This window comes from Manis javanica, chromosome 17, assembly GCF_040802235.1.
Source record: "Manis javanica isolate MJ-LG chromosome 17, MJ_LKY, whole genome shotgun sequence".
In the NCBI taxonomy this organism is placed as follows: Eukaryota; Metazoa; Chordata; class Mammalia; order Pholidota; family Manidae; genus Manis; species Manis javanica.
This window is the reverse complement of record NC_133172.1, coordinates 53,033,034-53,059,850: the sequence shown is the minus strand read 5'-3', so window position 1 is coordinate 53,059,850 and position 26,817 is coordinate 53,033,034. Positions and strand designations below refer to the sequence as shown.

Here is a 26,817-nt window from a genome sequence, read left to right as displayed (position 1 = left end):
AAGAGCTTCTCAGTGTGGGGCATCCAGTTGTCTAGTGGGGCAGGCATCTTCAAAGGGGAGGCAAAACAGATTTGGTGCAATTATACGCTATCAGCACAACTGTCAGAGTGTCCGAAAGTGTCCACAGGAGAAGCAGTGAAACACGGAGCCCACAGCTGAATAGAGCTGTTCTAACTGATCAGCAGATAGAGCCCAGGGGCCTAATGTACACACCCTGGTTGTAGGCTGCCGTTATAGAGTAAACCCAAGCCCCACGAGGAAGAGTGGAAGAAAAGTACGAGTTTTCATTTTTTTCAATAGGCAATCTTTAAAAGAAGTATTACTTTTGCAGGATAAGACATATACATGAGTATGTCCCCCAAAAACACTGTATGAAAAAGGAAACTGTACATGTATGTTTTTCTTTGTAAGTAAATTTTTTAGAAAATCACTTTAAATAAACATTGAACTCTAGTTAATGATATAAAAGCTGAAGTATTTGGCATACATACTCAGCAAGAGTAAGTAAAATGTTTATATTCATTTACAAATGTAGCAACCTGAAAAGAAAATCTGAATTGAAATCCGGCTTGATAGAAATACAGGGCACAAGGTTAATCGCTTGCTCAAGCAGGGCAGAAATGTTGGGCCCCCTGCACACCTACAGGCACCTGGGCTCTTGAGAAAAGGCTCGGTTTCCTAGAGCGAGCTCAAGCATACATCCCACGAGCGGACCAGACAGGAATGCGTTGACTGCGCTGCTAGGAATCCCTTCCCTGAAACCAGCTGCAGAAGCGTCCCTCCCCACCCGCTCTGGATCTGGGGAAGGGAGGCTAGTGCTGGATGGGACCCTCAGATGTAAATGAAGTCACTTCGTTTGTCCTGCTGTTTGCACCCCACCCGTGGCATTCCGGAGTGAAGGCACAAGATCTGGCCAGGAGAAGGTGCTACCAGCTCTGGGACTTGGTGTGTGAGGTGTATTTTCCTATATATAACACAATAATAAAATTATACGCAGCAGTAATAGTAGTGTGACCCCATTTGGGTTCCCAGACTCAATTCCAATGTGTGTTAAGTATGTGGGAGGGGGTCTTCCCATACAAGACACCAAGCAATTCTTGAACAACAGCAGTGTGTTTTAAGAACACAACTAAATTCTGATGCTATCTGAGTGGAGACAGCGCCAGATTCCCCAGGGTAAGGGCTCCGTCGTACAAGACTGCCCTCCAGCCCCTACTACAGATGCGGGACGCAAGTCCTATGCGTTACCTGTGCTTCCGACCTACCGGCTACAGATTGGAGGTTCCCACGACCTCCCCCTTAGGTTCAATTAGTTTGATAGAGTGGCTCACAGAACTTAGGAAAACACATTTTTACCAGTTTAATAAGAGACACCATAAAGGATACGAGTAAACAGCCACATGAAGGGATACATAGGACATAGGGCAAGGTCCAAACTAAAGGAGCTTCTATCCTAGTGGAGCTTGGGGCCTGGCTCAGTGGCACGTGGAGATGTTCTGGTTCCCCAAGCATAGAAACTCTCTGTGCCTAAGGGGCAGGACCCGACAAGGCAGAGAGAGCTGTAAGCTCTTCTCAGGGGTTTTGTGAGAGCGTCACTGTATAGCCAAGATTGACTTAAATCATCGGCCATTGGCTGATTCAACCTCTGGCCCTTGCCTTGGGTGGGGTTCCAAGTGTCTCTCTCATTAACATGACAAAACACCCATTTCACCTTTAAGATTCTGCAGTGTTTTCAGGAACTGTGCATGGCCAGATAAACCTGGGAAATAATGTGTTTGGTCATCTGAATGACCACATATATATTTCTTAGGACTCAGTTTATCACAATGTGCAAAGGAAATCCTGGCATAGATCTTCTGAAACAGATGCTAAATTAACCTCCCCACCTCTTGTAATTTCTGTCCTTGAGAGACAGAAAAAGAAGAAGCCCAGGAAGATCTGCAAAGGATAAAAGTAAATACTTCTAAGTACATCAGAAAAATGCTCCATGAAGAAATGTGTAATTCCCCATAGGATGCTCTGCTCTGTGAAATCATGTATCCTACAAGGAACCACTCTGACATCTAATGAAAGAGAGAAGCCGGAAACATAAAAACAGGCCATCCTCTTGATAAACAGTGCGTGGATGGTAATGAGAGCATACAAATTTCAAGCAAGACCCAACACTTGACAATGAAAGGGGCATTAAGACCTGCATGTTAAAGTAGAGGCCAAAAATGGTGCCAGTTGAGGGAAACAGGGAGAACCTCTGCAGCTTGCTCACTACTTACTGCATGTAAATAGAATGTCATTAAAGTATTCAGTAGCACTTCATTCCACCCACCATTTCCTACCACAGCTGGGTTTCTTCCAAGGTCATCGGCCTGGTAATGGCATGAGCCAGAATGCTCACCAAGAAAACTTGGGAAGGTTTTCTCCCCAGATTGCCACATCTGGGAATCAACCAAGTCTTCCCCAAGAATATTCCTCTATTAGTCTGTTCCCTAATCTCTGTTGGGCAGGGCAGTGACCCCAAGCTTTAAGCCCTTAGCTAAAATAATAACGCAGAAGTACTTACCAGAATTGATCCAGTACTTATTTAGCACAGAAGCCCAGGATGCCTTGAGCTCTCACGTACTGGAGCAACAGGAGGCAGAGTTTCTGTTCTCAGGCGACCAGACCTCAGGTTGTTGGCTGTCATGGTGACACAGGAGTCCCTGGGGCTTGATTGCCACTCCCCAAGGGCAGAAGCCCATCCTTTCTCCTGCACTGTTGAATCCTATTAGCCAGCACTGTGCCTGGCCACCAGAGGCCATCAATAAAGCGACATTGGTGCTTGTGGTGAGAGGCCTGAATCCAAAGGATGGAACTGGAGAGTGGCCCAACGTGCCGTGGCACCTATACCATTAGTACACCATTCATTCAAAGAAATATTTACTGGTCGATGTCCCCAACACTGTTCTAACTGCTGAGAATATAGCCGAGCCTAAGATTTATGTTCGGTGGAGAGAGGACAGGGCTTCAACTAGTCAACACACACGTACTTTATTTAGCTGGTGATGAGTCCTACAAAGGAGAGAAAACAGGGCGATGTGATAGCAAAGGAGGGGTGGGCGGAGGGGTTTCTCAAGATGATGGAATGAGTAATTCCATTTCCTCTGGCCCAGGTGGCTAGGAAGGTGCAGACGAAGATGTGGCCAGGAACTCAGGTCCTCTAATCCTGCCTCCGAGGTCGGGCCAGGCCCTAGCCGACCGGATTTCAGATACGCTCTGCTACAGCCTCGCCCAGGAGACCCGAGCGACTTCGAAGAAACCAAGCGACACTCAGTCGGATCTTTTCCCATCGTCGACTAGAGGCTTTGAGCGGCGGACCCACTCCGGGACGAACTGGGAACGCGCCTCGCGGGTGCAGGGAACCCCCGGCTGCCCGACTGCAGCGGGGCCTGCCGGCTGTCGCGGACGTTCGGCTGCACTTGCAGAAATCTACGGGGCTCGAGGCCCGAGTTATCAGGCAGCCCGATTAACGATGCTCCCAGCTCGCAGCCACCTTACTCCCGTCCTAGTGGCCCTGGGGGCGTGGCTTCGCAAGCCCCAAACAAGCCCCACGTGTCGGGGGCGTGGACCTCACCGTGCGCGTGCGCGCCTGAGGTCACGCGCCGGCGGACCCGTTTTGGGGTTGGCGGGTGGGGCGGCCGTAAAGCGCGGAAGGTCGCGGTCTCCGCCTTCCCCGGAACTTCTTCCTCCCTCCGTCCCGCCTCCGCCCCATGTCCTGTCCCCGCCTTCCGGGACCCGGCGAGTGTTGTGGCTGCTGGGCCGCTATCGCCGGGCTGTTGCTGAGCGCGGAGCCCGTTGGGACCCGTGAGGTAAGGGACACCGCGGGGCCGTTATGGCCTCCCCGTCAGCGCTGCCCCGGGCGCTCCCAGCGTGGCCCGTGTCCGCTGTGGTCTCCCTCAGGGGTGGTCCCGGTCGTCCCTCGTCCCCTGTCGCTTCAGCCAGGTCCTCTCGGGAGAGGCCCCGCCGGCCCAGGCGGCAAGAGGGTGCGCCTCAGCGCCCTCGGCCTCTCTGCGGCTGCGTTCCGTCCGGCCGGGGCGGTAGGGGCCTCGCCGGCCCGCTCCCGGCTGTTCCCGTGCCTGCGCACCGTCTCTTCCCGGCGTGTCCGGTGCTCAGCTCGGAATCCCGGACCGGCCGGGTGTCCTCGCCTCTGGCTCCCTCCTCGGGCTTGCGCACCCTGCCCTCTCTGCGGGTGGAATTGTTTTCCCGCCTTGCACCGTGCGGTGCGCGTGTGCTTTACTAACTAGTAAGACTGCCGTGAAGTCAGGCCAGTGAGCTGTCTTAACGTTTGGCCATTGGGGACTGATGTGAGTGACACTCGGATTTGATTTAGGAATCTTCAAGACCTTTGTAACCATGCACGTCAGCATGAGGCACGGGGTTGCGAGGGGAGCGCGGCAGCCGGGCCGCAGGGCACACTTTTCCAGTGCTGGGGATTTGTGTTATTTTCTTAAACTTTCCGGGTCACCTGGTAGCACTTGTTGGAAAAATAAGAGCACCCTGTGCCAGCACGATCAGAATCTCCAAACATGGAGCCTGGGAATGTGTCTTTGTTTTTTTATCCCAGGTGGCTCTCATGCTGAGGCCGATGTGATCAATGTTGTTCCTCCATCGAGCAGCCCGTTTGTACACAGCGCTGTGACCATGTGGAGTAACGACTCTGGGGGAGATGGAGCTGGCCTCTTGCTCTAGTGCTGTAAGCATTTCTGAGCATAACCACCCCTAGTGCTGAAGTTGTTTAGCAGAAATTATTCTTTCTGGCACACTATTTTACAGTCATTTTATTTAAAATATAATGTAATCTATTTTTAACCAGGGTATGTTTTATTTGTGAGTTGGACACCTTGACCTCTGCAGAGCAGCACAGCAAGTGAGGACTTAACACTTTGTCTTCAATCGTTTCCTTGCCACTGTTTTGTCCTCTGAAAGGAAGACTTTCTGCTAAGGACAGATTGTCTCAAAAGAGTCTTGTCTTTCCCAGAGCATTGTTATGGGGACGTGGACCCCATGCTGACTTTGTTTTAATTACCCTTTATGAAGGGATGGCCAGTCGGGCATTCCACCTCGCGGTATTTTTGTTGGTTTCTCTTTGCAAGCTAAGTACCATCCCCAGCAGAGGCCTACATTGAGACTGTTTGGATTGGAACCCGGAGTTGCTGACTCGAACGCTCTCCACCGCAGAGCTGTCCTGGGGAAGCTGCAGACTCACGCTGTTCTGCGGCCCTGGGCCCCCGAGGAGGGGTTTGCTATCACTCTGGAGGCCTCCGGGCCTTTAGGGACCCAAGGCCTAGGTGGGCTCTGCGGCCCCACCCCGTGCTGGTGGGCTCTCACGTGGCACGGCGGCAGTTCTGCATTTTGCTTGTGAGGGCCAGTCAGAGCTTCTAGGTAACCAGTGGAGGTAGGGATAGGCTGAGGATGTCCCACTGTCGCCCTGAGAGGAGGATCCTGCCACATGCGGAGTTTGCTCTGCACAGCTCCTTGCCTTGCTGAAGAGTACCTTCCTTCTCAGTCTTGATGCCAAGTACTTCGTAGCTGCGCCCCGAAATGGCACCAAGGTGTCTGCTTTCTGATCAAGGGCCCAATTGGCTCTTCTTAGAAAAACCTCGTCTGAGAGAATTTCTGAAAGGAGGGTGAGTGGAAGAGGCTGTGAGCTGTAAACTCCCTCAGCTGAGCGCTCCGTCTGGGTTTGTGTTCACTGCTCAGAGCCCCTGCTGAGCTCCCTCCTGCGCAGGATGCCAGACCTGGAGCCGCTGGAGATCCTGAAGTTGGTGAACTGCCCCGAGACCTTCACGCCGGACATGAGGTGCATCATGGGCGAGGCTCCCTCGGTGCAGGGCTACTTCGTCCTGGCGGGAATGAACTCTGCAGGCCTTTCGTTTGGTGGGGGAGCTGGCAGGTCAGTCTCAGCTTGGGGGGCTTCTTCCTGTCCAGACTGACTTGTAGTTAATGTGGTGTGATGTGTTTAGTCTGGTATGTTGGTAAGAGGGGGATATGTGCAATTTGAGAGTTGTCCCCCATCTCCTAGTCCAGAAATGACATTGTGCAAGACGCTTTTGGAACTCCTCGTTTGGAATTAGCCATGGAGCCTGTGGGACGTTCTTTTTGTTCTTTCACTCCTAGCAAGTATTGGCTATTCATGAAACTGGAAATAAAAGTAGGTTTGGAAGACAAGAGGATGAGACTGTTGTAGACAATTTACCTACCTGTGGATTTACAGTTGTAGTTGCTCAAAAAATAGTTGGGTGAACAGAATAAATAAAGTTCAGTGAGTAAATTTGTAGATGGAAGCTCAGGACAGGAAATGAAGACCGGCTGGTTTGTCTCCGATAGTTATCTCCTCTTCCTGCCCTAGTGAGCAAGCACGCACACATACCATTTTCCACAGAAACAAGGACTCAAAGATGGCCAAGGACTGACAAGGGCATCGAGTGCCCAGTTCTTACTCTGAGGTCAATTGTAGGGCAGGATGACAAACTCAGTGACAGCGATAGTAACTTCAAAAGGAGAAATGGAGGCTTTCTCTCCCCAGCCATGCCACCACTGTATGGAAGGTAACATAAATGCCTTTATCTTCTTACCTCAGTTTCCAAGTTTTTAAATCTTATACAGAGAGAGGTACATACAATAAAATGCACATTTTAATAAATCTAAGTGTACATCTTGAATTTTGACATGTGTGTAACATTCATGTGATCATCACCAAAATCATACCAAACATTCTAAATTTTTTTCCCTTCACCTGCCCTTCCACCAGCCACCAGTCTGTTCTGTTTGTGAGTCTGTTTTAGATTTCATATAAGTGAAATCATATGTTCTCATTCTGAGTTATTTAACTTAAAATAATACCTCTAGCTTTATCTACATTATTGCAAATGGCAAGATTTCATTCTTTTTTATAGCTAATATTCCATTTATGTATGTACCACATCTTATCTACTGGTGGACATTTAGGTTGTTTCCCTATTTTGGCTATTATAAATAATGCCATGGTAAATATAGGAATGTTTTTATCTTTCTGGATTAGTGATTCTGTTTTCTTTAGGAAGGTTCCCAGAAGTGGTTACTGGTGGCATGGTATTTCTATTTTTAGTTTCTTAATTTTTTTATTGAAGTATCGTTGATATACATATTGGTTTAAAATACATAGCACAGTGGTTCTACAGTTACCCATATTATTAAAATCCTCACTGCCTCTAGTGCTGTTACTATCTGTCAACATAGGAAGATACCACAAAATCATTATCAAAATTCTCCGTGCTGTACTACTATCCCCATGACTAACCTACATTACGATTGAGAATTTTTGTGCCCCTTTCCTTTATCCCCCTCATGCTTCCCACCCACCTATGCTAACACCTCCCCCATGGTAACCAACAGTTCCTTCTTATTATCTGTGAACCTACTGCTTCTTTGTTCAGTTTTGCTTTGTATTTATATTCCACAAAAAAGTGGTATCATATGGTATTTGTCTTTCTCTGCCTTGCTTCAGTGAGTATAATCCTTTTAGATCCATCCATGTTGTTTCAAATGGCAGAATTTCTTTACTTTTTATGGCTGAATAATAGTCCATTGTCTATGTACCACATCTTCTTTATCCATTCATCTACTGACAGACACTTAGGTGGCTTCCATATCTTGGCTATTGCAGATAGGGCAGCAGTAAACATAGGGGTGCATATAACTTTTCAAATCAGGAATTTTGTTTTCTTTGGGTAAATTCCTAGCAGCAGAATTACTGGGTTGAATGGTATATCTTTATTTTTAATTTTTTGAGCAACCTCCATACTGCTTTCCATAGTGGTCACACCAATTGACATTCCCACTAACAGTGTAGGAGGGCTCCCTTTCCTCCACATCCTCACCAACACTTGTTACTTCTTGTCTTTTGGATGGCGGCCATTCTGACTGGTGGGAGATAGTACCTCATTCTAGTTTGATCTGCATTTCCCTGGTGATTAGTGATGTTGAGCATCTTTTTGTGTGTTTCTTGGCCATCTGTATGTTGTCTGGAAAAATGTCTACTCGGGTCCTCTGCTCAGTGTTTAATCTTTTTTTGTTTTTTGCTGGTGTTGAGTTCTTGATGTATTTCGGATACTAGCTCCTTGCCAGATATATCATTTGCAAATATTTCCTCCCATAGACTTTGTTTTGTTGGTTTCTTTTGCTGTGCAGAAGCTTTTTAGCTTGAGTTTAGTTTATTTTTGCTTTTGTTTCCTTTGCCTGAAGAGGCACATCCAGAAAAAAATTGCTAATGCTGATGTTAGAGTTTATTGCCTTTGTTTGAGGTCTTATATCTAAGTCTTTAATCCATTTTATTTTCTTGTGTGGTGTAAGACACTGATCCAGTTCCATTCTCTTGCATGTAGCTGCCCAGTTTTCCTCCATGTATTTTTCACTCTGGTAATGCTGGTAGTAATGGTTTTATGGACAATGTTTATCCTTTGTGATGGCAAATACATATGCCAAGTTACTGCAGATGAACATTTCACAAGTGGACTCAGCACTAGTAAGTAAAATGTTTGTTTATTCATTTACAAATGTAACATGAAAAGAAAGTCTGAATTGAACTCCAGCTTGATAGAAGTACAGAGCACAAAGCTATCCCTTGTTCATGGAGGGCAGAAATGTTGGGCCACCCTGTGTGCCTAGAGTCACCAGGGCTCTTGGGAAAAGACTCTGTTTCTTAGGGAGTCTTGAGTGTCTTCAGGACCACATGCTAACACTTCACAGGGACAGAGAGGGCTGAGCTAAAGTGCATGTTCACAGATGCAAACTACAAGCTCAAGCAACAAACAATGAGTGCGATGACGTCTTCATATGTCCCATGAGCGGACCAGACAGTAAAGTGTTAGCTGTGCTGCTAGGGATCCCTTCCATGCAACCAGGGCAGAAGCTTCCTACCCCACCTGCTTTGTATCTGGGGTGGGAGGCTAGTGGCTGGATGGGACCCTCAAATGGAAATGAGGTCACTTTCCTTTTGTCCTGCTCCCTGCACCCCGCCTGTGGCGTTCTGGAGTGAAGGCACAGGACCTGGCTTGGAGAACAGAGGTGCTCCCAGCTCTGGTCCTTGATGTGCAAAGGAAATCTTGGCATAGATCTTTTGAAACAGATGCTAAACTATCCTCCCCACCTCTTGTAATTTCTGTCCTTGAGAGACAGAAAAACAAGCCCAAGGAGGTTTGCACAGGATAGAAGTTAATGCATCTAAGAATGTGAAAAAATGCCCCATGAAGAAATATGTACTTCCCCATGGGATCCTCTGTTATGTGAAATCATGTGTCATATAAGGAACAAATCTGATGTTTAATGGACAAAGGGAAGGCAAAGACATACAAAAATACTCAGTCCTCTTGAAAAATAGTGCATTTGTAATGATGAGAGACTGCAGGTGTGAGCCCTGTACTGACAACAAAAGAGCCTTTCAACTCAGCACCTTAAAGTGGAGGCCAAAAGTGGTGTTGGAGGAGACACTGCCAGGAACCCCACAGCTCATTCCTGGCTAACAGACCATAGGACCTGGTTAATGCCCAAAATGTCTTAAGTCTTTCATCTACTGTGCTTCTGTAGCCATGTGCCTGAAAATGATGTGCAGAATGAAAATCCTTTACTTTTGGGAAAATTTCCCCTATATCCTCTTGATAAAAATGCTACTACTTATGTCAGTGTTCGTGAAGGTAGTAGGGAGAGGATGGGTGTGCAAAAAGAAAATGAAACAGCAGACGGTTACTCTTCAGTACTGAGCACTACTGACCAAACCTTCATCTTAGATACTGAAGTGGAGGGACCCTTGCTGACTTCACGCCAGGAAGCTACGAGGAGACTAAAAATGAACCAGGACAGTCCTTCTCTCAGGACACAGCCTTCTAGGGTTGGAACCAAGACCAGGTCATAGATGAGTCCCTCCTATCTGCCTCAGGTCCTCAAAGGATGGTGAAGACTTAGCTGATGCCAGCAAATATGTCCATAAGCCAAAGGACAAGCAGAGCCAGAAATCCCAGTGGCTGGTCATCTCCGCAGTGAAGCAAACCCAGTTTTAGAAAGCTGTGTCCATCCCTACAAGTATGTGGTAGCCGTGGGGAGGGTTAACATTTCAACTGCATGCAAAGCAGGGTAATGGAAGAAGTGAGAGTTATTTTTCACGTTTTACTTTCTTGGAAACAAAACCCAGAAAAGAAGGGAAGTAGGTAAAATTCTTGGTCTATGTAATAAGATAGAATCCAGAAACAGTGTACCTCCTGGTGGAATCAAAGTGACAGGGTGCTACTCCTGCAGAAATGTGATCTTTGGGGCCAAAGTGAAACTGGGCTTAATCACCAGGTCCCTGGCCTGATTAGCACATGGCACTGTGACTGCAACCTAAGTTGAAGGACATCAGGGAGGAGGCGATCCAAGCAGGTAGTGCTTGTCCCTTTTAGCTCTTAAAACTTTCTGAGTTAGAGCTTTTTTTTCTGATTTCAGTGGCATTATCATGAACAGGAAATCTTTCTGATCAAAGCTTCCATTTAAGTCAAATGGCCGAAGCAGTGCCAAGGACTTACACGTGGCACTAGGGGCATAGAATTTACTTCTAGGAGGAGAAAGCCCACAGGAGACCTGGAACCCTGGGTCTTAGGCTGTGTGAGGCCTGCAAACTTTGTGTTTCTAGGTTCAAAAAGATGCTCCCAGTTGAACATGCTGACAAGTCTGAGAGTGCAGAGCCCTTCCCCAAGACAGCAGAGAGGTGACGACAGATCATTCCATGTACAGAAGAGGACCAACCGCCTGCAAGGCAAGTCCAGCCCCCCATTCACAGGAGTCCAGACTCCCTCAGCGCTCTAGGGCAGGGGAGTTGTCACACCAAGCAGACATGAGGCCCCTCTGCCCGAGAGATGGAAACAGCCCCAAGTGAAGATGTTTGGATTGTCAGTTAAGCCTGAGGCAGGAAAGAGTCATCCCCTAAGCAGAGAAAACTACCAGATTCACACTCCGATATTTATATTTGAGCCAAAGGAGACCTCAAGGCTGAATGTAAGTGCCAAAAGATATGTGTGTGTCAGGGCGCCTGATGCCCCAGAAGATTAACTTCTTGTCAGAGTATGGCCCTTACTTATGGACAAGGTATAATTTGCATGAATCTAACATTTCTTTTGGATTCAATCCCAAGTTTGTTTTTCTGAGATGACTGATTGGTGCAGAGTCTGGATGCCTTTGGCTCTACATCACCTGTTTCCCTCTTGGGGCTGTGGCTCCTGCTCACAACACCTGTGCCTGCTCTCCCAAGTCCTTCAGAGCTGCTCTCAAGCTGGGCAGCTCCCCCTCATCACACAGCAGCTCTCATCACATACTCCCTTCATAAACCAACTAAGGCCTCCTAACAGTGGATACAGTCCGTAACCAAGGAAGAGTGGTCTCACTGGGGAAATGGCAAGAAATGTCCAGAAAGAGTCAGTCTGATTATGAAGTGGTCATCTGAAAGTTTTGAGCTGCTGTAATAAAATGAAAAGATCTTTAATATATTTAGAGACTTACCAGAGCTAATGCTTCTAAGATAACTAAGACTACAGAAGCTATAGTTTAATTAAAATCTAACAGCAGGTTTTTTTGCATTTAAAGACTCAGATTAGAGCAGTTTATCTGCAAAGGAAAACTCAGTATTGGCATGGATTGCACAGTCTGTGATATCTAAGTTTTCCCCCTTAGAAAATAGACACTGCTTAAAAACGAACAGGACCCTCTTGGGGAACCCTAGGTCATCTATTCCAGGGACATGGAGAGATGGCTGGATGGGAAGAAAGAGCTTGGAAGGAGAAGTGGACAGCAGTTCCCTAGGTGCATGTACCCAAAACATCAGTGGACACATGGTCACCTCTGTGTGTCTGTCTGTCCTACACTGGAGGAGGCAAATCTAGGATTCCAGTGGCTCTCAGACTCAGCATGGCCAGCAAGGGTTAGTTACTCAACCAGGGTGGTAGGCCCTACATTCCCTCCCTGTTCTAAAGAGAGAGGGATGTTTGCTGACCTAGTGAGCCTGCTGGGGAAGGGACAGGTGAGGCTGAAGAGGAAAGTCAAGACAGGGTGACTGAGCAGCTGGCAGAAAAAACACTGTGTTAACAGTAGAAAACTCAGCACCAATGGTGATGGACTTTCTGAGGCAGACCTTTCAGCTTGGAAAGGCAGCACAACACTGGCCTTTTACTCAGCCAAACAAAACCCTTCACTGCACAGATTAGGAGATGTTGAGGAAAATTATAGGCAGGTGGCCTCCCTACCAACCCAGCTAACTTCCTCTCTGCTACAGACCAGGTAATGTCCACACGATGCCTCTCATCAGTGAGGTAGATGGTCATCCTCTTGCTAGAGGTATCAGGGTGCCAGACCCACCGCACAGTGGAACAGGAGCATGAGCTGCCTGGCTGCAAGGCACAAGCTATTCCCTGGGACTGTATTAAACTTACAGCAAGCCACCAAAGTGAACAGGTTCCTCTGAGGAAACTGAGCTCCGCAGACTTGGGACTCCTGAGGCCTGCACACCACCAGCTGCTTTTGCTTCGAGACACGGCATCTGAAAGCAGACTGTCCCCATAATCTGCTTCCACAGGTGGAGTCTGCTCCTGTGCTAGCAGATGCTTCCTGTCACGACGGGACTTAGAGGAGTGGAAAGACAGAAGCACGGTCCACAGTGAGTATTGGGACGGGAACCTGCAAGAGGAGGGGAAGGTGGAAGGACAAGAGAGGTTGCAAAGTGAAAAGCTTAAAAGTAGGTCAAGTTTAAAATTATATCAAGGAGGTAAGAGATGGGAGGCAAAGGTTTAAATCAAGAAGAGGGGTGGGATCAGGGAGGTGAGAAGCTCCCAGAATGTGGAGGTGGGGAGGTGAGATGTCTGGCATTACTTCCCGTGCAGGTCACTTAGCTCCACATCATCCTTTCGGCGCTTATGGGTGAAGAGGGAGGCGACAGGGTAGAGCTTGGCCTTGGCCTGGAACCGGTGTCCCGCAATGTCAATCTCATACTCTCCCCGGTTGATGAACTCTGCTGTCACCACCTGCTCTTCTCCAGTGTCCTCGGAAAAATTGTGCACGAAGCCCAGGCAGACGTGGCGCTCCAGGGTGTAGCTGTAGGCGCTGCTGGTGGTCTTACCCACATACTGCCCATTCCGGTAAATGGGCTCTCCCCACCAAGGCCAGAGGTCCAGGTCTGTGTCGTGGTTGTCCAGGATGAACATGGTGAAGCGTTTGTACACCCCATTCTGCTTCTGCTGCAGCAGGGCATCTCGGCCAAGGAAGTCCATCCCCTAGAAGGAGAGGCGACACTGAGACTTGGTTACACCCTGGCACTTGGCCCGGGAGCGGCTGGGAGGAAGGGTCCCTGTGACACTGCACTGCAGTGCAACTCTCCCACCACCACACTCCTGCAAGCTTTGTGGAGAGTGTTTTCCACCATGTGAAAAATCACAACACATGTACAGATTCCTTTTTTTTTTCTATTTTATAAACAGATTTCAATCACAAGACCACATGGAAAAAAACAATGAAAAAATACTTTGTTTTAGAAAAACGTGTTTTTATATAATCCTAACAAATGCATGGATATCTATATATATATGTGAGGATAGAATACTCTTGAGAGTGATTATGAATAGATGAGTGATTTTAATTTTCTTGATATTTTTCTCTGTTTTCCAAAATACATATTCATTTTATACCAGAGAAAGTTCTCTATAATCTCCCAAAAAGAATACTTTCCTATAGATAAAGTTAGTGTACTGATAAGGAATGACTGCTGAGATACTGTGTTAAGTGAAAAAAAGCAAACTACAGTATTACAAGTGTGTATTGTCCAACCATCTATGTTAAAAAAGTGGTGGAGGGAGATTATACCCTCATCTGTTTGCATTACTGAAGGTCTCGAAAAGGAGCTGAGAAACTGCTCTGGAAAAGTTCGCAGTGAAAGCAGATGGGGTTCAGAGGTGGAAAAGAGACTTTTCCCTGAATGTCCTCTTGAACCGTGACTTTTTAAAAAACCTACATTTATATTACTTTGAAAAGAAATAAAAACTTAGGCAGTTGGATGTAAGATGATTCATTTATACAAATACATGTGGCATGTTAATGAATCACCATAATCAACTTAGGAAATCTTGCCAGGAAGCACTCTGTTCCAAGTGCTCGGTACAAGCGTCCACTGTTGTTTCCACACTGAGATGTTTTACCCACCGACACTTTCATTCTAAGGCTGTCCTCTGTGCCGTTATTCCTGATCTGTCCCCGAGAGCTTAGTACTTCACTTCTACTTCCACATTTGCTCGTCTTCCTATTCTAGTGCTGGTTCACCACACAAGAAGCTGAGTGACAGTGGAGTGTGTGCAGATACAGTACCTTTTCTAATTTCACCCGAGAGTCTCGTCCACATTCCAGAGGTGTGGTAAGGGTATTTAAATCTTGACCCCAGAAGGCAAAAAACTTCTCAATTCGGAGACTACGAAGAGCATAATATCCAGCATTCCGGATTCCATATTTCTGCCCCACGCTCATCACTTCATTGTATACATGCAAGGCATACTAGAGGGAGAAACGAAAGGTTGGTGATGGCAGAACTTACTAATTAAAAGGGGAGCAGGTCTGCCAGTGCCTGAGGGCTGACACTGTTGCCCTGGATGAGGGAGAAGCTTGCGTAAAATTCTCACAGTGATGCACCCTCAACATACCAAAGTGGCATGGCCCAGGAGTCGTGCTGGGGTCCCCCTAAACCAGACTACAGCTCCATGACAGCAGCATCCATACTTTCTCACTTCTCTCCAGCATCCAGGACCGTGAGCTAAGGAGACAGCAGTCATCACAGAATGGCTCGCAGACACACACCCTCACCACTCAGCAACCGCCTGCCGCATAACCACTCCCCAGCCAGCCTGCCCACCCCACCCACTTTGTTCTCTTGCCCTCAGTCCCCAAACTCTGTCTTTCCCTTACATGCTGCCTGTGCTAGGACATGAGTGTGACACACAACTCTAGGCGTATGTATGTGACCTCTTTTTTCACAGATTACGGCATATCTTAGAGACTCAGATGGAGTCACAGGGAAGCCAAGGAAGCAGAGCTCTCCTACCCGGGCCCCATGACTTTCAGCCTCTCATGTCGTTCTTTTCTTGTGTCAGAAAACTTAAATAGAGAGAAAGTCCAGACTGAAAGCAAATATTCAACCCTTATCTAAACATATTCTATTAAGTCTAGGAACTAGTAACAGACTATACTGCTTGCTTTAGAAACTGGAAAACAGAAGACAGATAAGACAAAGACAAATACTGTATGATCTCATACAGAATCTAAAAAAAGGCAACCAACCAACCTCAAACTCATAGAAAAGAGATCAGATTTGTGGTTATCAGAGTTTGGGGTGGGGGAACAGGAGGATGGGCATCAAAAGGTACAAACTTCCAGTTACCGGATAAGCATGAGGGGTGTGACACAACATGATGACTATAGCTACCAATGCCATATAATATAAGACCTCATTGCAAGGAAAAAATTCTTTTGTTTGATCTTTTCACTATACCTATATAAACATTGGTGGTAAACATTTCACAACATATGTCAGTCAGTCCATTACACTGTACACAGCACTGCATGTCAGTGGCATCTCACTAAAACTAGAGAATAAGATACACAAAGCAGCTTCGCTGGTATTGCCGGTCTTCATCCTGGCAGCGTATGTTGCTCCCTAAATTGTATAACTGCAGATGAACAGCATCTACTGAACAGACCACTCCAGTCAACTTTACATGTGGAAAAAGAATTCAAGCTGTTGAATTCACACACAGCCTGTGGTATGTGTGTAAGTGAAACACCCGTATTAGCACAGGTGGGCAGGAAGAGGAGACCCAACACAGGCCGGCAGGGAAAGGAGAATACTACAGGGCCAGCATCTCTGGTGGGTTCAGGCCTTTGTGTCTCAAGCTGAATACTCTGTACTTAAGAGGAAGGCCAAGGAGGAAAGATTTAAAGCCAGCAACTAGTCTTGTCTTAGACAGAAGAACAGGCAGAGTGGGTCACCCCGCATTTACTCCCTTACTAAGTAACAGGGATTTAGTGTGAACAGACAAGCACCTGCTGTCATCCATCATGTTGGAAGACATCTCAGAGAGATGAGTATGTTTCTTGAGGACAACAGCCAGCCTGAGAAGAGCCTGGGCATGACACAAATTACCTCCTGGACTCATGGAAAATCATAAAAGTGGAAGTAGCATAGGAAAACCAGAAGGCAGAAAGAATCCAGGACCTCCAAGTTATGAAGATGCTGGGGCCATAGAGCTTCCCTTCCTGATGGAGTTTGGTCGGTACGGACACAGCAGCCAGGTGGTGACACCTGCATGACCATTGGCACCTCAGAATCAATCACTGTGCCCCCTTCCTGATGGAGTTTGGTCGGTACGGACACAGCAGCCAGGTGGTGACACCTGCATGACCATTGGCACCTCAGAATCAATCACTGTGCCAGTGAAACAGGTGCTATCTGTATGTCAGTACTGCAGCTGTGGACACAGTCCCTTCATCTTAATATTATTGTTACAAAATTTCTGAGTGAAAAAGCATATGAAATTTTCTGGGCTGGTAAATTCATGCTCTAATTAATAATCAAAAGACAACACTATGAATAATGTAACTAATATTAAGAACAAGACAGAGAGCCTCCAATCACTGCTGCTTGTCACAACTGGACGTATGAAATTATAGGGATAAAAACTGCTAAGGAAGGAAAACTATTACCATTTGCATATAAGACTGAACCGTGAAAATTGCAGAGACTCAACCAGAAAACAAGTGTAAACAAAATAGTGAGAAACTAGGTTGAAGTATTTATATATATAGAAAAAAATTTTCATAAATCATACTCACATAGAAGACAATGGAACAAAGATACCCTTCCCATTCACAGTAGCAACACAAAAATATTCAAATATACTTAAGTGATAACATCTATATGAAAAGAACTTCAAAATATCTCAAGTCACCAAAAAACAATTAAAAATAAAGTATGTACTTTGATTGTAAGTCAACACACCATAATCTCAATTCTAATTTATGTGTAACACAATCCAGAAAGTATCACCAGGGTGTTCTTTGTTTTTACTAGATGATTATAAAGTTGTAAGGGAAAATTAAGAGACTAATTGTTCTTCTATTCCAGAGTTTTCCAAGGTATGGAAATAAGCACTACCAGATATTAAAATATATAATAAAGCCTCAATAATTTAAAGTATGATCGTGGATCATGGATAGACCAACCAGACAAAAGTCCAGAAATAAACCCAAATACATTTAGGAATTCAGTATTTGATAAAGTTAAAATCTCAAATCAGTTAGTTATCCATGTGGAAAAAAACAGTTTGATCCATATTTCATAAAGTACACCAAGAGGCACCACAAAAGAATGGGGCATTTAAATATTTTTTTAAAACATAAACCCATAAATAGCAACAACATGAACTATAAAAGCACTAAAAGAAAATGAAAAATTTTACATTAGAGAAGTCCCTTCTATGTTACCAAACTGTAGAAAGCACAAAAGATTGATCAATTCAACTACATAAAATTTTGTTTCTGCAACATAGGAAATATTTTCTGTAATAATTTCAAAAACCTTTCTACATTGCAAAAAACACAACAGAAAACAAATGACAAACTGTAGAAAGATTTGCAACAGCATGGACTGTCTGATTCAGAGAGTGCCGGGAAGTTGATAAAAAGATCAATATAATATAAAAACGGACAAAGGGTGTGACCAGAACATTCATTCCTGCACCATTTATTAAGCATTTACTATGTGCCAAGTACTTCTCTAGGGGCTGGGGAAACAAAGTTAAAAAAGACAAATATCCTTGCTTTTAGGAAACTTCCATTTAAGCAAGGGTAATCTGATGAACACACTAAAGTGTATTTTATTGAACAGTGGTAAGCACTATGGAGAAAAAACAGGGAAGCGTAAGAGGGAGATCAGGGGGATGTTGCAATCCAGAAGGTGACACCAAGCAGACGTGGTTGTGAGCTTGAGAGTGTCTAGGGGAAGGACACAACAGGGGAAGGGGAGAGGCACGTGTAAAGGCCCTGAAGCTGAGCAGGCAAGCTGTCCCCAGCTCAGCAAGGAGTGAGAAGGGCTGTGAAGAGAGAACAAGAGGGAAGCCACAGGGCGAAGAATGGGCCAGCGAAACTGTGGAGGCCCTGGAGATGTGCCTTCACTTAGAGGTGGGTTTTGAAAAGTGGCTCAGTCTCATGCCTATGGGAAATTAAAACTGCACTGACAAACTGTTCTACACCCATGAGCCTAAAGTCTGAAAACTGTGTGTGCTGGTACATGCAATAAGGAGATGAGCACTACCGTACACTGCAGAATTTCTTATAATAGCAGAGGACTAGAAACACCATAAATATCTGTTAGTACTAAACTGGTTAAATTATGCTTCAGCAGAGAGAAAAAAGATGGCAGCATGAGAACTGAGGCAGAAATCTCCTCCCAAAACCACAGATAACATGAAAACAGAGCAAATACAACTAATCCTGAAAGGGTGACCAGAAAGAAACTGCAACAGACAGCTTACATCTGGGGAAAAGAGAAGACCTCACAAAAAATGGGAAAGTAGCAAAGCTGTGAACGAGTGGGACTCAAGCCTTGCCCCCACCCCAGCTCACCAGCGGGAGGAAGAGAAACAGAGTGGGGGGGGAGTAGAAGCCCTGGACTGCTAAATACCTAGCCCTGGAGATCTACTACGGGAGCACAAACCCACATTGCATGGTGCTCTGGAGATTAGAGGAGTTAGAAAGCAGGACGAGTGGAATATTCGGAGAGACTGAGCTTCCAGCAGCTTGTGGAGAACAGGTACCCACAGTGGCCACTACAGGACAAAAGAAAGGCAGGTGCTTTGAAAGATTTCCCAAGAGTAAGAGGGCTGCTAAAAGGGCAAGGATTACACAGAGCTTGCTGCTAAGAGGAAAGAACAGGTGGACAAAATTGTCCTGGCACAATCAGCACAGCAAGTTGGGAACTTTCAGGAGACTCAGGAACTCCATCCCCCTGGCTGGCAATGCAGCTGCGAGGACTCCCACCATGATACATAGCCTGACAGTCCTTCTTCCTGGCCAGCACCTGCTCTCAAACCTGCTGCCCCCGCCATTGCGCCAGGCGAGCCAGAGAGCAGCCCCACCTACAGCAGCAACAGAGGCAAAACACAGAGGCTTCTCCCTATGCGCTAAGCACACTGCCCTGGCAGTGGAGGCAGGCACTGCGGCCAGGAAGCAGGAAAGAGTTCTGTCCTCCCGGAAGGCACTGGTGCTGCTTGCCTGCAACCCCCGCCATTGGTTCAGGGGTTGGGCAGCTCCAGAGAGTAGAGCTCCTGGGCACTAGAGGGTGCCACCTACACAGTTATCGTTTCATATTACTTAAGAAGGATTGAAATGTCAAAAGAAACTTTTTCAATCCCAAATCCCTCAAACACCAGAAAGAGGGCTCAGTGAAACTGAAATCAGCAGTCTTCTTGATAAAGATTTCAAAATAAAAATCATAAACATGCTCATGGAGCTATAGAAAAATATTCAAGATCTCAGGAATGACTTGAAGAAAGAGATAGAGACTTTGATAAATACAGTAGCTGAAATGAAACATAAAATGGAGGAATTTAAAAGCAGATTAGAAGAGGTAGAGGAGATGGTCAATGGAATAGAAATTAGAGAATAGGAATACAAAGAAGGTGAGGCAGAGAGAGAAAAGGATGTCTACGACTGAAAGAATAAGACAATTCTGTGACTAATCCAAACAGAACAATATTCGCATTATAGGGGTACCGGAAGAAGAAGAGAGAAAAAGGGATAGAAAGTGTCTTTGAGGAAATAATTGCTGAAAAGTTCCCCACTCTGGGGAAGGAAATAGTCTCTCAGGCCATTGCAGTGCACATATCTCCCAACACAAGAGACCCAAGAAAGACAACACCAAGACATGTAATAATTAAAATGGCAAAGATCAATGACAAGGACAGACTATTAAAAGTAGCCAAATAGAGAAAAAACATCACAAACAAAGGAAAATTGATCAGGCTGGCATCAGACTTCTCAGCAGAAACCATACAGGCCAGAAGGAAGTGGCATGATATATTTAATGCAATGAAACAGGAGGGCCTCCAACCAAGAATACACTAGCAGCAAGATTATCATTTAAACTTGAAGCAGGGAATAAACAATCTCCAGATGAGCAAAAGTTGAGGGAATTTACCTCCCACAAACCATCTCTACAGTGTATTTTAAAGGGACTGCTCTAGATGGAAGTGCTCCTAAGGCTAAATGGCTGTCACTAAAGAATGTAAAACCACAGTAAAGGAATTAGAACAATTAATAACTAAGCAAATGCAAAATTAAATCAGCTACCAAAAAGTCAGTCAAGGGATACAGAAAGAATACAGAACATGACACCTAATATATAAAGGGTGGATGAAGAAGAAAAAGAAGGAAGACAAAAGAAAACGAACCTTTAGATTGCATTTGTAATAGCATATTAAGTGAGTTAAGTTAGACTCTTAGATAGTAAGGAAGCTAACCTTGAATCTTTGGTAACCATGAATCTAAAGCCTGCAATGGCAATAAGTACATACCTATCGATAATCACCCTAAATGTAAATGGACTGAATGCACCAATCAAAAGACACAGTTATAGAATGGATAAAAAAACAAGACCCAGCTATATGCTGCCTACAAGAGACTCACTTCAAACCCAAGACACACACAGACTAAAAGTGAAGGGATGGGAAAAGATATTTCATGCAACTAATAGGGAGAAAAAAGCAGGAGTTGAAGTACTTTTATCAGACAAAATAGACTTCAAAACACAGAAAGTAACAAGAAACAAAGAAGGACATTACATAAAGGAATCAGTCCAACAAGAGAATATAACCATTATAAATATCTATGCACCCAACACAGGAGCACCCAAAAATGTGAAACAAATACTAACAGAATTTAAGGAGGAAATAGAATGCAATACATTCATTTTAGGAGACTTCAACACACCACTCACTCCAAAGGACATATCAGCCAGACAGAAAATAAGTAAGGAGGCAGAGGCACTGAACAACACATTATAACATATAACAGATGGACCTAAGAGACATCTACAGAACACTCCACCCAAAAGCAACAGGATATACATTCTTCTCAAGTGCACATGGAACATTTTGAAGAATAGACCATATACTAGGCCACAAAAAGAACCTCAGGAAATTAAAAACAACTGAAATTGTACCAACCGATTTCTCAGACCACAAAGGTATGAAATGAGAAATAAATTGTGCAAAGAAAACAAAAAAAGCCCACAAACACATGGAGGCTTAACATGCTCCTAAATAATCAATGGATCAATGACTAAATAAAAACAGAGGTCTAGCAATATATGGAGACAAATGAAAACAACAGCCCAACATCCCAACTTCTGTGGGACACAGTGAAGGCAGTTCTAAGACAAAAGTACACAGCCATACAGGCCTATCTCAAGAAAGAAAAACAATCCCAAATGAACAGTCTAAATTCAGAATTAATGAAACTAGAAAAAGAAGAGCAAATGAGGCCCAAAGTCAATAGAAGGAGGGACATAATAAAGATCAGAGAAGAAATAAATAAAATTGAGAAAAACCAAACAATAGAAAGAATTAATAAAACTAGGAGCTGGTTCTTTGAGAAAATAAATAATATAGATAAACCCCTAGCCAGACTTACCAAGAAAAAAAGAGAGTCTGCACACATAAACAGAATCAGAAATGAGAAAGGAAAAATCACTACAGACATTGCAGAAATACAAAGAATTATTAGAGAATATTATGAAAAATTATGTGCTAACACACTGGATAATCTTGAAGAAATGGACAACTTTCTAGAAAAATACAACCTTCCAAGAAGGTTGTATTGACCCAAGAAGAAACAGAAAATCTGAACAGACCAATTACCAGCAATGAAATTGAACTGGTGATCAAAAAACTACCTAAGAACAAAACCTCTGGACCAGATGGCTTCATCACTGAATTTTATCAAACATTTAGAGAAGACCTAATACCCATTCTCCTTAGTTTTCCAAAAAGTAGAAGAGGAGGGAATACTTCCAAACTCATCCTATGAGACCAGCATCCCTCTAATAACAAAACCAGGCAAAGATACCACATACAAAAAATTACATACCAATATTCCTGATGAACATAGATGCAAAAATACTCAACAAAATATTACCAAACCAAATGCAAAAATACATCAAAAAGATCATCCATCATGATTAAGTGAGATTTATTCCAGGGATGCAAGGATGGTACAATTTCAAAATCCATCAACATCAGACACCACATCAGCAAAAGACAAAAATCACAATCTCCATGGATGCTGAAAAAGCATTTGACAAAATTCAACATCCATTCATGATAAAAACTCTCAACAAAATGGATATAGAGGGCAAGTACCTCAACAACATAATAAAGGCCACATATATGACAAACCCACAGACATCATAATTAACAGTGAAAAAATGAAAGCTTTTCCTCTAAAATCGGGAAAAAGACAAGGATGCCCACTCTCCCCACTTTTATTCAACAGAGTCTGGAGTCATGGCCACGGCAATCAAACAATGCAAAGAAATAAAAAGCATCCAGATAGGTAAGGAAGAAGTTAAACTGTCCCTGTTTGCAGATGACATGATACTGTACATAAAAAAACCCTAAAAAATCCACCACAAAATTATTAGAATTGAATTCAGCAAAGTTGCAGGACACAAAATTAATACATAGAAATCTGTTGCATTCCTATATACTAACAATGAACTAGCAGAAAGAGAAATCAGGAAAACAATTCCATTCACAATTGTATCTAAAAGAATAAAATACCTAGGAATAAACCTAACCAAGGAGGTGAAAGACCTATACCCTGAAAACTACAAGACACTCATGAGAGAAATTAAAGAAGACACCAATAAATGGATTATGTCCCGTGCTCATGGATAGGAAGAATTAATATTGTCAAAATGGCCATCCTGCCTAAAGCAATTTACAGATGCAGTGCAATCCCTATCAAAATACTAACAGCATTCTTCAATAAACTAGAACAAATAGTTCTAAAATTTATATGGAATCACAAAAGACCCCAAATAGCCAAAGCAATCCTGAGAAGGAAGACTAAAGCTGGGTGGTTATTCTCCCTAACTTCAAGCTCTACTACAAAGCCACAGTGATCAACAGTTTGGTACTGGCAGAACAGACACATGGGTCACTGGAATAGAATAGAAAGCCCAGATATAAACCCACACATATATGGCCAAGTAATATATGATAAAGGTGCCATAGATATACAATGGGAAAATGACAGCCTCTTCAACAACTGGTGTTGGCAAAACTGGACAGCTACATGTAAGAGAATGAAACTGGATTACTCTTCAGCTCCATAAAGTAAACTTGAAATGGATCAAAGACCTGAATGTGAGTCATGAAATCATAAAACTCTTAGAAGAAAACATAGGCAAAAATCTCTTGAATATAAACATGAGCAACTTTTTCCTGAACACATGTCCTTGGGCAAGAGAAACAAGCAAAAAATGAACAAATGGGACTACATCAAACTAAAAAGCTTCTGTACAGCAAAGGACACCATCAGTAGAAAAAAAAGGCATCCTATGGTATGGGAGAATATATTCATAATGACATCTGATAAGGGGTTAACATCCAAAACATATAAAGAGCTCATATGCCTCAACACCCAAAAAGCAAATAACCCGATTAAAAATGGGCAGAGGATCTGAACAGACACTTCTCCAAAGAAGAAATTCAGATGGCCAACAGACACATGAAAAGATGCTCCACATCACTAATCATCAGGGAAATGCAAATTAAAACCACAGTGAGATACCACCTCACACCAGTAAGGATCGCCACCATCCAAAAGACAGGGAACAACAAATGCTGGTGAGGATGTGGAGAAGGGGGAACCCTCCTACACTGCTGGTGGGAATGTAAATTAGTTCAACCATTGTGGAAAGCAGTATGGAGGTTCCTCAGAATCCTCAAAATAGAAATACCATTTGACCCAGGAATTCCACTCCTAGGAATTTACCTGAAGAAAACAAGATCACAGATTCAAAAAGACATACGCACCCCTATGTTTATTGCAGCACTATTTAAAACAGCCAAAACATAGAAGCAACCTAAGTGTCCATCAATAGATGAATGCATAAAGAAGAGGTGGTGCATACACACAATGGAATATTATTCAGCCATAAGAAGAAAACAGATCCTACCATTTGCAACAACATGGATGGAGCTAGAGAGTATTATGTTCAGTGAAATAAGCCAGGTGGAGAAAGACAAGTACCAAATGATTTCACTCATTTGTGGAGTATAACAACAAAGCAAAACTGAAGGAACAAAACAGCAGCAGACTCACAGACTCCAAGAAGGGACTAGTGGTTACCAAAGGGAAAGGCGTTGGGGAGGGTAGGTCGGGAGGGAGGGTGAAGGGCATTGAGGGGTATTACAGTTAGCACACATAATGTAAGGGGGGCATGGGGAGGGCAGTATAGCATAGAGAAGACGAGTAGTGACTCTATAGCATCTTACTATGCTGAAGGACAGTGACTGCAATGGGGTATGTGTGGGGGACTTGATAATAGTGGGGAATGTAATAACCACAATGTTGCTTATGTGAAACCTTCATAAGTTGTGGACAAAATGAAGGTCTTATGGCCAGGATTCTTACCTGGCCCTGGTTGGCTAGCTCACTACACACATGTGGGGAATGCATCGTTATTGACTATAGAGAGAGCCCTGCCCAGTGCTCTGGGTGACATGGTGGCACAGCTACAAGGCTGCAGGAGAGCAGAGCAGAGGCTGCAGTGGTGGCAGCAGTGAGGACAGAGGCCCAGAGGCAGAGACTGGCTTGCTGCATGCAGACAGATTTTAGTGACGGACCTGCCACTGTGGAAATACAATTGGGTATAACCCTTTCACCCCAAGAATGTTCTGTCATTTCTTTAATCACATTGAATCCATAGTGAACTTGCCTGGGGAATCCCACTGGCAAGACAACTTTATATCAATGATACCTTAATAATAAAAAAAATCAAACCATCATGAAAAAAAAATTATGATTCAGCTGTTTGATGAAATACTATATACCATGCTGAAAAATAAAAAGGGCACTCTTTGTCTTCAGGCATTGACAAGGAAAGATCTCTACAACTGTGAACAGCAGTAGGTTTGTGTTTCAAAAAGGGGGTTAAGGATGTCTTTGAACTTGCCTGCATATGCACAGAAATCTCTGACATGACATACCAAAATGAATAGTTTTATCACTGGTGGTGGTTAGTGGGAACTGGCCAGGTGCCTGAATACTTTTTACAGGTTTTTATTTTTAGGCCATGTAAATGTACTACTACTTATTAGAAAAGCTTAGTTAAAACTGCTAAAGTCTCTTTAATGCAGCCTACCTCAATTACCAAGGCCCAGTCAGACCTGTCTAACCCCACCAGCACTCTGCAGCTGTGGGAAGGCCCACACACCTCCCTTTCTTGGGTCTCACCTCTATGGGGATGTAAAGCATGAATCCTGGCTCTCCCGTGTGAGTCATGCTCATTACGCGGATCCCATTTGCGTAGCCCACGCTCATCTCCTGTGGAAACAAAGGGGAGATAAGGTGGAAGTCCCTCAGGGAAGTGGCCACTCCACACATTTGCTCAAGACATGAGCACCTAAGGCAAAACCCCTCTCACTAGCCCTGCACCCATTGTTGGCTCTGAAGGAGATGCGAATGAAAGAATTTCATCTTCCAAATGGTCCGTTTCCAGGTACTGGAGTCACTAGAAAGGGAGCACAGCCCTCGCAACAGCTCTTCTGAATATCACCATTTCAGCTTGACAAGCATGAGGTTTTTCTTTTTGCAGTCTTGCTGAAGATTCGTTTTAGTCAGGGCACTGGGAGCAACGCAGACCAGGCAAATGCCTTCTCTTGGGGACTTGGACCTGCCCTACAAAAGATGAGGCCTAATAACTGCAGGAGAGGTTCACCTGCTACCCTGGAGGCAGAGGCTTCTACTGTTCAAAACGTGTTTACAGGAGCTCAGTTACCTAATGAGCCTCTGACACATCACTGTCCCCATAATGGACACTGTGGCGCCCCACACAGCTGCGGGCCGGTTGTTCACGGGGAAGCCCAGCATAATGTGGTGTCTGCACGCTCATACCACTGATCCGGCAGGAAGCGTGTGCTGGGAGGGGCTTGCTGCCGCCTGCGGTGAGAGTTTTCTCTCACTGCCAAGAAGAAAAAGGGAAACTGACAATGAGTTAGCTGGTAGACCCTGACTTCGGTTTGAACGCCACAGCGCCCCCATCCGTCGAGGTCCTGCAGTTGCTTGCTACAGGCGCTGCACACTTGAATTCTGTTGGACTTCCAACAGAATATTCAGTGACTGTTTCTTTTTTTTCTGTCGTTTACAGTTTTTTTCCACTCAGCTACCGTTGCCAAGCATAAGAAGGATGTGAATCTAGGGACTCACCTAACCCATTTCTTACCTGCGGATGCCACGTGCACAGAGGTTACTCTGTATGGCAAAGACAAAGCACACCATGGAGAGAAGGCACCTGATCTTGGCATTTTGGGCAAGTGTCATAATCACATAATTAAAAAATTTAATCGACCACTACAGAAAGCAATAAATATATAGAACTGATATCAGAGAAGGCAAATCCAAAGATATCCTAATGCTTATTAAATAAGGGCAACTTGAAGGGTAAAAAATAAAGAAATGAATTTA

The 26,817-nt window shown here is 44.4% G+C and overlaps 1 protein-coding gene and 1 long non-coding RNA gene across 13 annotated transcripts in view; one reads left to right on the top strand and one right to left on the bottom strand.

The window, feature by feature from the left end:
* The first annotated feature begins 3,622 nt into the window (after positions 1 to 3,622).
* Positions 3,623 to 26,817, top strand: LOC108404998 (uncharacterized). 6 transcript variants are annotated; one of them, XR_012126769.1, is made up of 5 exons: positions 3,623 to 3,842; positions 5,734 to 5,926; positions 10,676 to 10,798; positions 12,608 to 12,688; positions 12,912 to 14,083. It is a non-coding gene; the product is annotated as an uncharacterized lncRNA (long non-coding RNA). The 6 variants fall into 6 exon arrangements; XR_012126768.1 differs by lacking the exon at positions 12,912 to 14,083 and adding an exon at positions 26,501 to 26,817 and having other exon boundaries at positions 3,625 to 3,842; XR_012126770.1 differs by lacking the exons at positions 10,676 to 10,798; positions 12,608 to 12,688; positions 12,912 to 14,083 and adding exons at positions 4,598 to 4,726; positions 26,501 to 26,817 and having other exon boundaries at positions 3,632 to 3,842.
* Positions 8,535 to 26,817, bottom strand: part of PDPR (pyruvate dehydrogenase phosphatase regulatory subunit) — a 47,825-nt gene continuing 29,542 nt past the window's right edge. For 6 of the 7 annotated variants that reach the window (XM_073226184.1, XM_073226183.1, XM_073226181.1 and 3 more), the window contains 3 exons: positions 25,588 to 25,677; positions 14,386 to 14,568; positions 8,535 to 13,301 (listed from right to left, as the gene is read on the bottom strand). In XM_073226184.1, coding sequence (XP_073082285.1) covers positions 12,897 to 13,301; positions 14,386 to 14,568; positions 25,588 to 25,677 — 678 coding nt within the window. In that variant the 3' untranslated portion in view covers positions 8,535 to 12,896. The remainder of the gene's footprint in view (positions 13,302 to 14,385; positions 14,569 to 25,587; positions 25,678 to 26,817) is intronic. The other variant, XR_012126764.1, reaches the window with a different exon arrangement.